The sequence below is a fragment of the Culex pipiens genome, chromosome 2, assembly GCF_016801865.2.
Source record: "Culex pipiens pallens isolate TS chromosome 2, TS_CPP_V2, whole genome shotgun sequence".
Lineage (NCBI taxonomy): Eukaryota > Metazoa > Arthropoda > Insecta > Diptera > Culicidae > Culex > Culex pipiens.
Window position 1 is genome coordinate 792,957 of NC_068938.1, and position 11,567 is coordinate 804,523.

The window sequence follows — 11,567 nt, forward strand, 5'->3', positions numbered from 1 at the left end:
CGTCTTCCACGTCACATAAATGCTCTCGAGGACTCGGGATAAATCCGGGAAAAATGTCCTTCCTGAGTTGATTTATTCATGTCCACTAGTAGTGGAGGCCAGGAATGGATGCTTTATGATTTACTTATCCTGCTGTTTTAGAGTGGCAACTCTATAATTCATAAACTTTGATATGGAGGAAACTTTTTGAGTATTTTTAACCTTAATAAAGAAATTATAGAAAATAAAAAAAATCAAATTTGTCTTGATAACAACAGAAGGATAAGTGAGATTTTTAAAATATCTTCGTAGGCATTGCTGTTTTAAAGCCATACCAATATGAAAGTGGTCACATTTTGATTTAAAAGAATACTGTGTGTGTGTGTGTGTGTGTGGTCCAATCCAATACCCGCTAACCGGTAGCGATATTATGGGAAAGTATAGTTTGTATCAGGCTTTGTATATGCCGCATGCTGATACAATTTATCTCAATCCCGGGTATTAGGTGCTTCCAACGACCCGTTTCAGAATGACAGAGCTCCTTGCGGTCCAATTCCGAGGTCGCTGGGCATTGTTCGGCCCCGCCTAAACATAGAAGCAAGCATCTGAAGGAAACTCGATCTATATTTAGACTTCCAATCCCGTCGAGAAAATCAGGGATCAGCGCGTATTTAATATGAGAAGATGTTTCACTACTACGGATCAATTCAATACTAGAGAGTAAACCTTCTGATGGCTGAATGCTTAGCGTCCCAGGCCACCAATCCAGAGGTGTGAGTTTGAATCCCACCTGATTCATTTTCGTTTTTATTCATATTCAAAGTTCAAATTCCTGATTCCAAATTTCAAAGGTACCGGCCGGGATTTGATCCCTGAACCATCTGCTTGTGAGGCAGAAGCCGTAACCATTAAGCCACGGAGCCGGTTAAAATACTTTCAGTTCAAGTCATGCTAAAATACTACTTTATTGTAAATGAAAATCAATACTTTGGCATGATTGGCATGACATACTTGAGAGTAAACACTAAACAAACCATTGCAGAATAACCTTCCTTGTATCTCCTTCTCAACTCAAGAAGAAATTGTTTACATAGCTGTTTGTTTCCTTGCACTGAGAAGGTACATTTTCCAAGACACCACACTCTCAGCATGGACTCCTCTGTCAAGAAGTTCATTCCTGGCTAGCACCAGCAGAAAATCCCACTGTTGTGGTTTGACAAAACCTGCTCAAACAAAGAGTTCACAAAGGAAAGTTCTTGGGATTTTCCTCATGTTGATTCGCACAAGATACATTGTTTGCAAACACTCTAATCTGTTTGTGGTTAGCTTTCTGTGCCAGAACGTTATCCTGATGGGAAATTTAGAATCAACTTGTTACGACGAGGACTACTTGATGAGCTTGTTGACTTGGTGGATTCAGGGGAATTGCTTCATGGCCAACTGTGCCACAAAAAATGTTTGATATCTATTAATGTTCAAATTTATCGAAATGTTTTTGAACACTCAAAACACGTTCTGCAGCAAGGCTTTTGAATGTTTTTGCAACTCAACTGTTAATTCACTCATAAATATTGAAAACCACCCCTCCTGCGTTTGACGTGAAACAATTTTCATTCACAAAATTGTTCCAGCAAATAAGAACAAAAAACAAAAGTTATGCAAAACGGCATTTCAGGATCTCTTAAACTTTTGCGTCATATTCATATTTTCCCTTCCTTTCACCTTTTTTGCAAACTGCCCGAGGTCGTGGAAAAACTTGTTTATGGAGCGAGTTTTCTTTCTACACTCGGGGCAGAAAAATAGTTGGCGAAAATATCTTCCCTGACAAAGAAATCTATCACGCCAAATGTGAGAAAAGTCGTGCTCCGGGAAGAATAGTTTAAACTGTAGATACATAATCCAAGCAGGAATTTTTTTGTGTCACAATTGGGCTCATCACTTAAATTGATTACTCGCCGTCATCCAAGCAGGCTGCTCAGTTCACCACGAGGTTTCAATTAGCCTACTTCCATGGAGCATTGGGATTTTCCAGGAAGCGTTCAGCCACGTGTGAGATCAAAGCTGCCATCGAAAAGAGCTAAGTGCAGCATTGGCATCAAATTTCCCCTTTTGACTTCGCGGAACCACAACCCGGATGTCGATGGTCTTCCGCAAGTTTCATCACCCAGGACGGGGTATTAATTAGCCCACGCGAAAATTGTTTGCTTCATGCTAGATTCCCTTGGGTGGAACATGGTATCCGATTCGCGTGAAGAATTATCGAAGCCAAGATGGTGTAAAATTTCACAACACGTGGGCATAATGTTGTGTATTTTTGCTTATTGAAGCCTTAAGGAAAGCCTTGTGGAATTTAATAAAACTAAAGAAACAGTGGTTCAAAAATACAAACATTAAAATTTGCAAAAAATTAAGGCGGAATTTCTAAATCTTTATTCCCTCAAATCTTGATAGCCCTCCCTTGAAAGTTGAAACAACCCCAAGCCATTTGCAATACAAACATCACCAGCAGTCTGCCCCTTTGGAACACTCCCCAGAAGGATGTTTATCGAGGCCAATTTGCTGGCGCCAGCGTCGACCGCCAGAACGGCACTTCCTAATTCATCCTTTCCGGTTCTTTGCAGCTCTGTCGGGGACGGTATTTATGTGAGCAAACAACTTCTTGCTGGGCAGGGCACCGTCATTTGGGTGCGACGTTTGCACCGAAGTAGGCTGTAAGGATATGTGTGATGTACAAGCAGATGCCTTTTCAACAAAATAACATGAAATTTAAGATTTGAAATCAGAATTTTCAGAATTTAAATTTCTGAACAGAAAATCAAATGCTTGTCAGTGAATTTACACAGTGTCCTAGGTCACACAGTTGATGAATGCGTCGAACCCTGCGGGTCCAGTCAACAATCAACAATCTGCAGTTACAGCAAAAAAGGGCCAAATGGAAAAACAACGAACAACTGAAAATATGCCCCCCTCATCAACAATGGCATTCATCAGAAGCTGGAAAGATTCAATGCTTTGAGCAACTGCATCAGCAAAAAAAAAAATAAAAGACTACCCTCCGGGTTCGGCTGGTCCACAAGCTCACATGGAAGCCAGGACGACCGGAATGCGGACACTTGTCCAGACCGGATGTGTGCTGTGCAAGTGCGAACTGCGTCATTGAGGTTGCGCATGGTGAGTCCAACGACCGATTGTAAACCCTGAAGGGGATCTATAGAACAATGGAGATGCGTTGTTTTGTAAATTCTAATTTGATGCATTGGTTTTGTTGGAATAAAGCGCATTGCTTTTAAAATCCATTCGTTTTAATTTGAATATCATTTTTTAGTTTGCAAGAAACAATTTCACAAAGTGGCCTTTACTTGGTCGTTTAAGTAACATTGATTTCAATGGAAAATTCATCAAAAACGAAAACAATCATCAAAGCATGACCCAGACCAAATCCACAAACTTTGAATCCTTTACGATATTTACAAAATAAAAAAAGCAATTTTATCAGCCAAAGGTCCATCCTGACTTGTGAGGCAAAAAAGCTTCACCCACCAGCATGAAAACGTTTCACTTTTTTAGCTCTGCCTCTGTCCGGTGGTTCCTGTCATTGACCACAAAAATAATACGTATTTGCATCATTAATTTCAAATCACGACTTATCACTTACCACTACCAAAATATTTACGGCAGGTTGTACATATTTGATGAAATAACAAGCTGTTACCATGTGTCCCTATTTGGGTGGTTTTCGCGGGAAAACCAAACTCTGCCCACCTAATAAAACAGTTGCATTTAACTAACCAACATTACAATTACAAATTTGTATTAAAAGCTCGACACGTGCGCTGCGCACTTGTTTTGGCATTGTTTCACACAAAACATACGCACCTCTTGCATCAATCACTCAGCAAGGATTAGGGAAATCGGGCAGTCAAAATTAATAACAGCACACGCTAAAAAGTGCTTTGCAATAAAAGAATAAATTATGAAGCGCAACCAGAATATGTTCCATGAGTTTTTGTGTGCACGCACACGTATTGGTTTTGTATGTGTGCATGACATTTTATTTGAAATATATGAAACTAACTAATCATTCAAATATTATGAGTGTTGAAGGGCAGAAATATTATGGTTTGGCTGTTTGCTGTTAACATTGATTGTTTTAAAATAAAAAAAATGTTTTTTTTTTTTCAATAAGAAAAAAAATACGTATAAAGATTACATATGCTCAGAAACGCCTTTTCTTCCAAGTCAAGCTAAAACACAGTGCAAAGTAACATTTTATTTCTACTGCAGCAAGAAAAACTAGAAAATGAGCAAATTTTTCAAAATAGCTAACTAAATTATCACCTCTGGGTGAAAACCCATTTTGTCAGCACTCTGGATGAAACTGCTCATTTTAGAGTTGCTTTACATGGTTCAGTTTGTTTTGCTTTCGTGTGCTTGTTGTATGTCCACAGGAAAAGCAAACGCGTCACACACTAGGTACACAAAACAGTTTTCCCGAACATGGTCAGTTGACCAATTTGCAGATTCTGGATTCATGCCAAATGTTTACAAAAAAAGAAAACTGAAACTACTTCCTGAAGCGTGCTGTCGTTGACCAGGTGGAATTTTGTGGGCTCCAGAAGTAGGCTGTGAAGAGAAGCCACCGCTAATGACTGCGCTGCGATTGAGAACTAAGCAAACATTGCAACAGGACATGAGCTCTACCGATTGAAGAGTATCCTTGAGTACGTCGTAGTAGGCGATTGGTGGGTGAACATGGTGATTGATGGCCGCTCATTTTTAAGAGCCTGCTATGATGAGCTGACAATTAAGATTAAAGTTACTGATGCAGTCGAATCCAGAGTAAAAACTCAAGGGAGAGCAAGCTTTTGTTTTGAATATTTTCAAACATTGAAACAAATTTTGGTTAACCGATCGGAGATGCAGTCAGAATTCATGATTGAGAGCTTTCAACATGCTGCAGCTCCAACTGATAAGACCACTTGCCCGAAACAATACTCAACGAAACCCCAAATCTGGCAGAAGCCGACTCGAGTGTGCAGGTCGTTTGCACCGAAGAGTTTCACAGTCAGACAAATTTTGAAAAGAGAGCAGCAACACCGTAATCGGATTATTTCCGAGACTGAAACATCACCCCCACCTGAGTTTTGGCCAACATGAGCAAATCAAATCTATCTGAGTCGAAACAGAAGGTCTTTTGGAGTGGTGCAGTTCACCTGAATATCGAGTGCAAATGCAGTTTGAATTTTTGTTGGATAGTGTGCTAAATTTGAAAGTTTCTTTAAAATCAGTCGTATTTTTTTTTGTTCGAAGCAAATGTCAAACTATAAATTATAAATCTTTAACAATCATTCAAATTTAAACTAATTTGAATAAAATTTCATTCAAATTAAAGCATTGTGAAAAATCGATTGGATTTTGTCGGTAAGCTTGCACGAATTGAACGTGTTTTGGTCACTCCAAACTGAATTTACCCACTTCTCCTGTTGCGTTGCAATTCTGGTGGCAAACACAACAATTTTCAATCGGAATAGCAAGCACCCGGGAGATTTTCGTCCAGCATTTTAAGCTCTTTAACAGTTTCAACAACATGATTCAATTAGTGCCAAACTGGATGTCCGAAGATTATTTTGCTATTTTGTGGTTAACTAAGAAGATTTTGTGATGAGTCTTTATCTTCTTTATAAACTGAGATAGATTATAAGCCTACTTGATGATAGTTAATTAAATAACAAAGCCAACTGATATCAGTAAGATGAAGATAACTAGTACAATCAGCTCTTAAAACAACACGAACTGCTTCGAAAAATATATCTGATATTTTTAAACCAAGAAAATGAAACTTTTCCCCAAGAACAAATGTACCCATCAGCCTCATCACTCATCGGGTCTGACGGGGCTTCCCTTGGTTTCCGGAACCATCATGATATTTACGACGGGCCGGAGACAACACCGGATCCTTGCCAAAAACGAAGGAGCGCCACCATGTAAACAAAAGGGTAGGATGTCTAGGGTGAGAAGTTTATTATCGCCTCACTGACGCCAAATATTTACGTCGTTCTACGTATTCTTGGTGCTGGCGTCATCAATTTAGGGAAGGTTAACGATGTTGATTTAACATGGTCAATTTATTTTTATATAGAATATATGATCCATTTTCATTTACCATCATATTTTAATGTTTACAGCAAAATAAAAAATACACACATCTTGCGTCACATTAAAATTTGAAACTCGAAAAGAAATAAAAATCCATTTTCAACTTCTCGTGGTGCACCTGTGAGTTATTGCATTTCCTACAAAATTCAATTTTCTTGCCATTGAAATGTGATTTGTGTCACCCAATTTGTTATCCAATTCCTTCTTGCCCCGGCGGGAAAGTTGAATGCCCCACTTTTCCTTCGTTCATCGCTTGCTGGGATTATCTGGGCTAGTTATCCTGCGAAATCAAAGTGAGCTTTGGCTGCATTTCTTTCGACTGCAAACATTTCAGCATGCTTTTCATTTCTTTATTTTCATCATTGTGCGCAAAACTCATAGCAGCATTTTGCCACTTTATTGAATGAGAACACTACGACGTTGCATACGTGACGTGATGTGATGAAAAGCTTTTCAACCGTTTTGGCACGTTGGTGAATGGTTTTCATGTTGGCGAGGAAATTTCTCTCAAGCTGAAATTTGATGTTACAATTTGGGCTGAAGCTGAAAAAAAGCCGAAGCGATAAATTTACATTTTGGGAAATTTCAATCATCAAACAAAACATGCATCCAATAATAAAATTTTCATTTACAAATCAAAAGAAACAGTGGATTCAATATTTCCGTAAAACTTATTGTGATTTGGACAATAATTCCTACCTCCCACGTTATAGGAAAATCACCGCCTACTGCGTTTTTTTTCTAGAAAACATCAGTGTTGGATGGCTTTTTGATAAGGACAGGTATTTAGTAAAAAAAAGCTGTTTAAAAAAATATAAAACCCCAAGAATTGTATTGATAATTCTAGTTATTTTTGACTTCAATAATTCACTGTAATACTGTTCTAGATTTGCAATGTTGCCTTTTAATTTGTACTGCTGGAATCAATTTGAGTGCAATTCCTCATAATCAATTTAATGTTCAAATCGATTTCACCTTCAAATTGTGACAAATTGCTCGTTTTTATGTCAAGTGTTACAAAATTTACGCCACATGCTTGTCAAAAATTACCCAAGCAAGAGGCGATAATTGTGTTTAATTGCCATTCCTGTGAAATTTTGATGCCACCGTTTTACAGTGGGATATTTTCACCACCCACACCCAAACTTGTTGAAAAAGCCGATGCACAAATGAAAAGTCGAGCTCAAGTGGAAAGCAATTGAATTTAATTGCACGTTTCTGTCATGCGAACGATTGGTGGTCAGTTGACTGTTGCTTGGTATAAAAATGAAAAGGGAAAGAGGTGGTGAAAAACGGGCGATTACTGTAATTTTATCGTTCGTAAACGGTTGGTTGTGCAATTTCCTGAATGCGAATTAAAAATGAATTTTACAATTTAAATTTACTGTTAGTTTTTTTCTGTTTGTAAAGCTGATGGTTCGTGTGCAGCCAAGCGAAAATTTTAAGATTTGACCATTGTTGCACTTCATATTGTTTGTAAAGCAAACCATTGTAAACCATAACTTATCCTTTTGAACAACAGCTGGCCTACTATGTTGCGATCACAACTAAGAATATCAAAGAAGTAGTAAAATTTTAAATTTTATTTAATTTGCTAGAGTGTTAGATAAAAGATGAGATTATACAAATCTTTAAAGAAAATTAATATCTTTTCAGCAGCGAAATACTCATCTCAAGCTTTCCACTTTCCTTCATCCAAACTCAAACCACTTGCTGCAGTACTTGCAAGTTCATCTCGTAGATTAAAGAAAAACATTGCCCGCAATCGTGCCGCCCTCATTTCAATTGAAATAAATTATAAGTGAGAAAAAAACCTCCAACGCAATGCTGTGGCTACTGCGGTGTCAAGTTAGTGCACTTTCCGCCATCTTTTTTTTTGCTTCATTTCACAGCTCACTGAGATTGCGAGTGTTTTTTCCAGGGGGTAGCGAAGAAGCCGCCATCTTGGAAGTTCAGATAACAAACACTCAGAATCAGTATTATTCATATTACTTTGGTAACACGAAGTGTGTTATTCTGGTTAAACTCAAAAGTCCCATGCAAATGTGTAAAACCAAACTGAAAAATGTGTAATGCCGATTCACAGTGTACGGGCGCACTGTTTGATCGACCAAAAGAAAAAAGCAAAAAAAGGTAAACAGAAAAATCACTTTTTTCGATATGAATTTTCAGCCAATATTGGGATGGAATCTCCTAGGATATGATAGAATTTGCCATCAGCAACACAATTCACGTGTTTTTTCAGGTATTTATCGATTGAATTGCGGGAAATTTGAATATCAAAAACCCAAACAATGATTTATTATGGGCTACCATTTGACAGCTCGTACTTTTGTTGTGGGCTCTCATTTGACAACCGTGCTAATGTCGACTGTTGTCAGTTTGCTTTGGTCGGAATAGGGTTGCCATCCCCCCGGTTTTTTCACACCCGAGCAAGCGGCGCTTGCCTTTTTTGAGTGAGGAAAAACTTGCTTTTCATGGAGAGAAGTGATGGAAATTATTACAGTGCTAGGCGGCAAAATGCTAATAAAAAATTCAGACAGAAATTTTTCATTTCAAAAAACTGATTTTTTCAATTTTTTTGTAGTGAAATTTGACTATTAGCATTTAAAATTTTACTCTTTTTGCTCTAGTCCAGATTCTGCTGACTGAATATTAGAATTTCAAATTGGCAATGAAACCTGATAGATAATATGATTATTTTTACGAAGACCTATGATAAATTATGCCAGCGGTGTTTTGTATTAAAATATCGGAATGTTGAAGTCAGCTCAGGTTGTTTAACATGATCACATTATTCAAGCAACAGATATCAACAAGAGAAGATTCGTATCTTCGTTACCAAACTCATTTAATAAATATTCATGAACCTTTATCATGAAATGAATTAATAAGGACACGCCAAGCCATTATAGGTTGATTAAGAACAACCTTGCATAAAACAAAGCTATCACAGCTCCACAGCACTGGAGAAAGTAGCTCGTTGTAGCCTTGACAAAAGCACACAAGGGCCTGGTTCTATCATGCATAGAATATGAATAGCAAAGTAGGCTCTTCGACCAGGCTGTCCTTCCTTTCCGATTTCCTTTCACTTCAATGCTTACTCCGTCGGTGTTGAAAAGTTGAAATAATTAAGTTTAAGGTTTTAGCTTCGGACAAAAAAAAATCTCTCCGCTCGTGCTACATCTTTTCGCGAATGGAAAATTGAATTATGCACCACTTCAGTGGCGCATGCAATATGGAGCAGCAAGTACACATTTCTGGTGAATGATTGCCAAGCTGATGCATTCATCCGTGTTTTCATTTCATTTTACAGCATGTGTCATTACTCTTTGGAAATGGGTTTTTTGAGATTTCATAAAATGAAACATCTTTATGAAGTTTCAAACTATTTATTTCATTTAATTTTATTTTTCGAAACATGAAGCTTTATGAAAATTGAAAAGTATATCTATAAAACACAGTGCAGTGCAACCAAAAACAACTTTGGGTTCCCATCAAGCACAAAATTTGACCCGCTCCACAAAGAGTCGTAAACTTTTAGCTTCCCCTTTTCCGTAATAATTTTCAGAAGTAGAATGCTACCACTTTTTGCAGTTGCAGTTTAATACCCCTTTGGGAGCTCCAGCAGCACGACTTGGTCAGTTGTCAGTTATGCGAAGCTTTGTGCTGTTCTGGACAGGCACCGCCTGCTATGATGTTTGTGCAATGCAGCTGAAAATGTGCAATCAAAAACTACGTTTGTGCCAAAATGTCTCATGTCCGGTTGGGCGAGTAGCTAGCAGTTGGGTCCGGTTTGCCGAAATGTTCTGGATTATTCTCTTCTTGTTCTCAATTATAAACGCGTCTCAGCAGGGTAAAGTACGAGTAGGACGCATTCAGCAGCGATTGGAACATCTCCAAAGTCATCGCGTAGACGTTGCCTACTGTGATCTGGAAATTAATGGATGGGTGGGTTTGTTAAGGTTTTATAAGCATTTTTTGGCAGTGCTGCCAACTTGCCTCAAGGGGTTGCTGGGCGCGAGCAATGATCAGCAGGAGCTTCTTTTTCATGGAATCGTCCAGTTCGACCCAGGGGGCATCGTACGCCGCTTCCGCGATTCCCATGCTTTCCTCGCGCAGCTCGTTGGCGTGCCAGTAAAATGTAAAAATCTGCGAAATTATCATAAATATGTACGCCACCACGATGATAATTTGCGCGGGATTTTCGATCTGTAATTTGCATTGAATTATGAGTTTGACCATTATTTCGAACTCCTCCTTTCGCCCTCACAATGTTCAGCAGGAAGAGAAGCGCGCACAGCATCAGTCCAAAGGACATAAACTCAATCAGACAGATGTAGGTCACCAGCGAGTTCACGTCGGAAACGTAGCGTATGATTCTCTTGTGGTCTTCGATGCATTTTTCCAATTTGGATTCGACCAGCGCCCGGTTTTCCTTAACGACCTCATCCTTGAAAGTTCGCAGTTGGCGTTGCAAAGTTTGAATTTGCACCAGTCCGAACAAAGTAGTCGTGGCGAAGAAGCTCGTGAAAGGGATGTACATGCAGCAGCCGGGAAAAGTGAGCACCGCTTGGCCGATGAAGAAAACCTGGTACAGGGGCGTCTTGAAGTTGTTTACCCCGGGGATGAACATTCCGTACGGGAGGCTACGTGTGCCGGTGAACAGCGGGTAGACCACGTAACAGGTGCTGATGACTGCCCCGAGGACCAGGTTGGCCTTGGAGAGCAGTCGGGCACGTTTGGTGAATTTTCTCACCAGCTTCTGCACCACGTGGTCGTCAATCATCTGTGAAAGTAGTTTGTAGTTCATGAACATTTCAATAGATTTAACTTACAGCAATTTCCGAGTAAACTTCGGCGATGCGTTGCAAGAAATCCTCATAATCCTGACGATTGCACAGTATGAAAATTGTTCGCAGCTGAAATCAAACAAAATTTTAAAATCATCCAAGTAAGCCACCTCCACCTCAACACCAACCACCGCGTTGAAGAAAATCATCGCAAAGTAGGCGTTGATGATGACCTCGTCGATGTTGCCCCAGGCCCGGTACAAATCCGCAAACATAAACACATTCATCACGCCTACTGGGATGATGCTGATGTAACGCATCGCGTCGTGCTTAAGGACAAACGACCAAAAGTGCCACACGCGCACGTTCACGGAAATTATCGGACAGTCCAAAATGGGTGCCGCGGTCATCCCGGAGGGTTGTTTGCTCATGAACTGTTGATTTTCACCAGAGGAGGATCCACCATTAGCAGCGGTGAATAATGGAGCGTGGCTGGTGTGGATCCGTTTTGGGTGTGAATTAGTTATGAGAAATGTCAACAGCGCGATGACACCTTTGTGCAATTAAAGTCAACAATTATGGAACATTTATGTCCAACACAATTACAGTACATTTTGAGATTTATCCTTTGTACACAGT

At 39.3% G+C, this 11,567-nt stretch overlaps 1 protein-coding gene across 1 annotated transcript; it reads right to left on the minus strand.

Moving 5' to 3' along the window:
* Window positions 1–9,714: 9,714 nt before the first annotated feature.
* On the minus strand, window positions 9,715–11,338 carry LOC120419058 (odorant receptor Or2-like). The gene is made up of 5 exons (XM_039581631.2): window positions 11,117–11,338; window positions 10,974–11,057; window positions 10,409–10,924; window positions 10,138–10,347; window positions 9,715–10,068 (listed from the first exon to the last, which is right to left on the minus strand). Exons 1-5 carry the CDS (start codon window positions 11,336–11,338, stop codon window positions 9,967–9,969), a joined length of 1,134 nt encoding a protein of 377 aa, XP_039437565.1. The 3' UTR covers window positions 9,715–9,966.
* Window positions 11,339–11,567: the final 229 nt, after the last annotated feature.

Coding starts and splice junctions, on each gene's coding strand:
- LOC120419058 (XM_039581631.2), bottom strand. CDS start 11,338: ATGACCGCGGCACCCATTTTGGACTGTCCGATAATTTCCGTGAACGTG. Junction 11,058..11,116: donor TGATTTTCTTCAACGCGGTG/GTTGGTGTTGAG, acceptor GTTTGATTTCAG/CTGCGAACAATTTTCATACT. Junction 10,925..10,973: donor AAGTTTACTCGGAAATTGCT/GTAAGTTAAATC, acceptor CTACTTTCACAG/ATGATTGACGACCACGTGGT.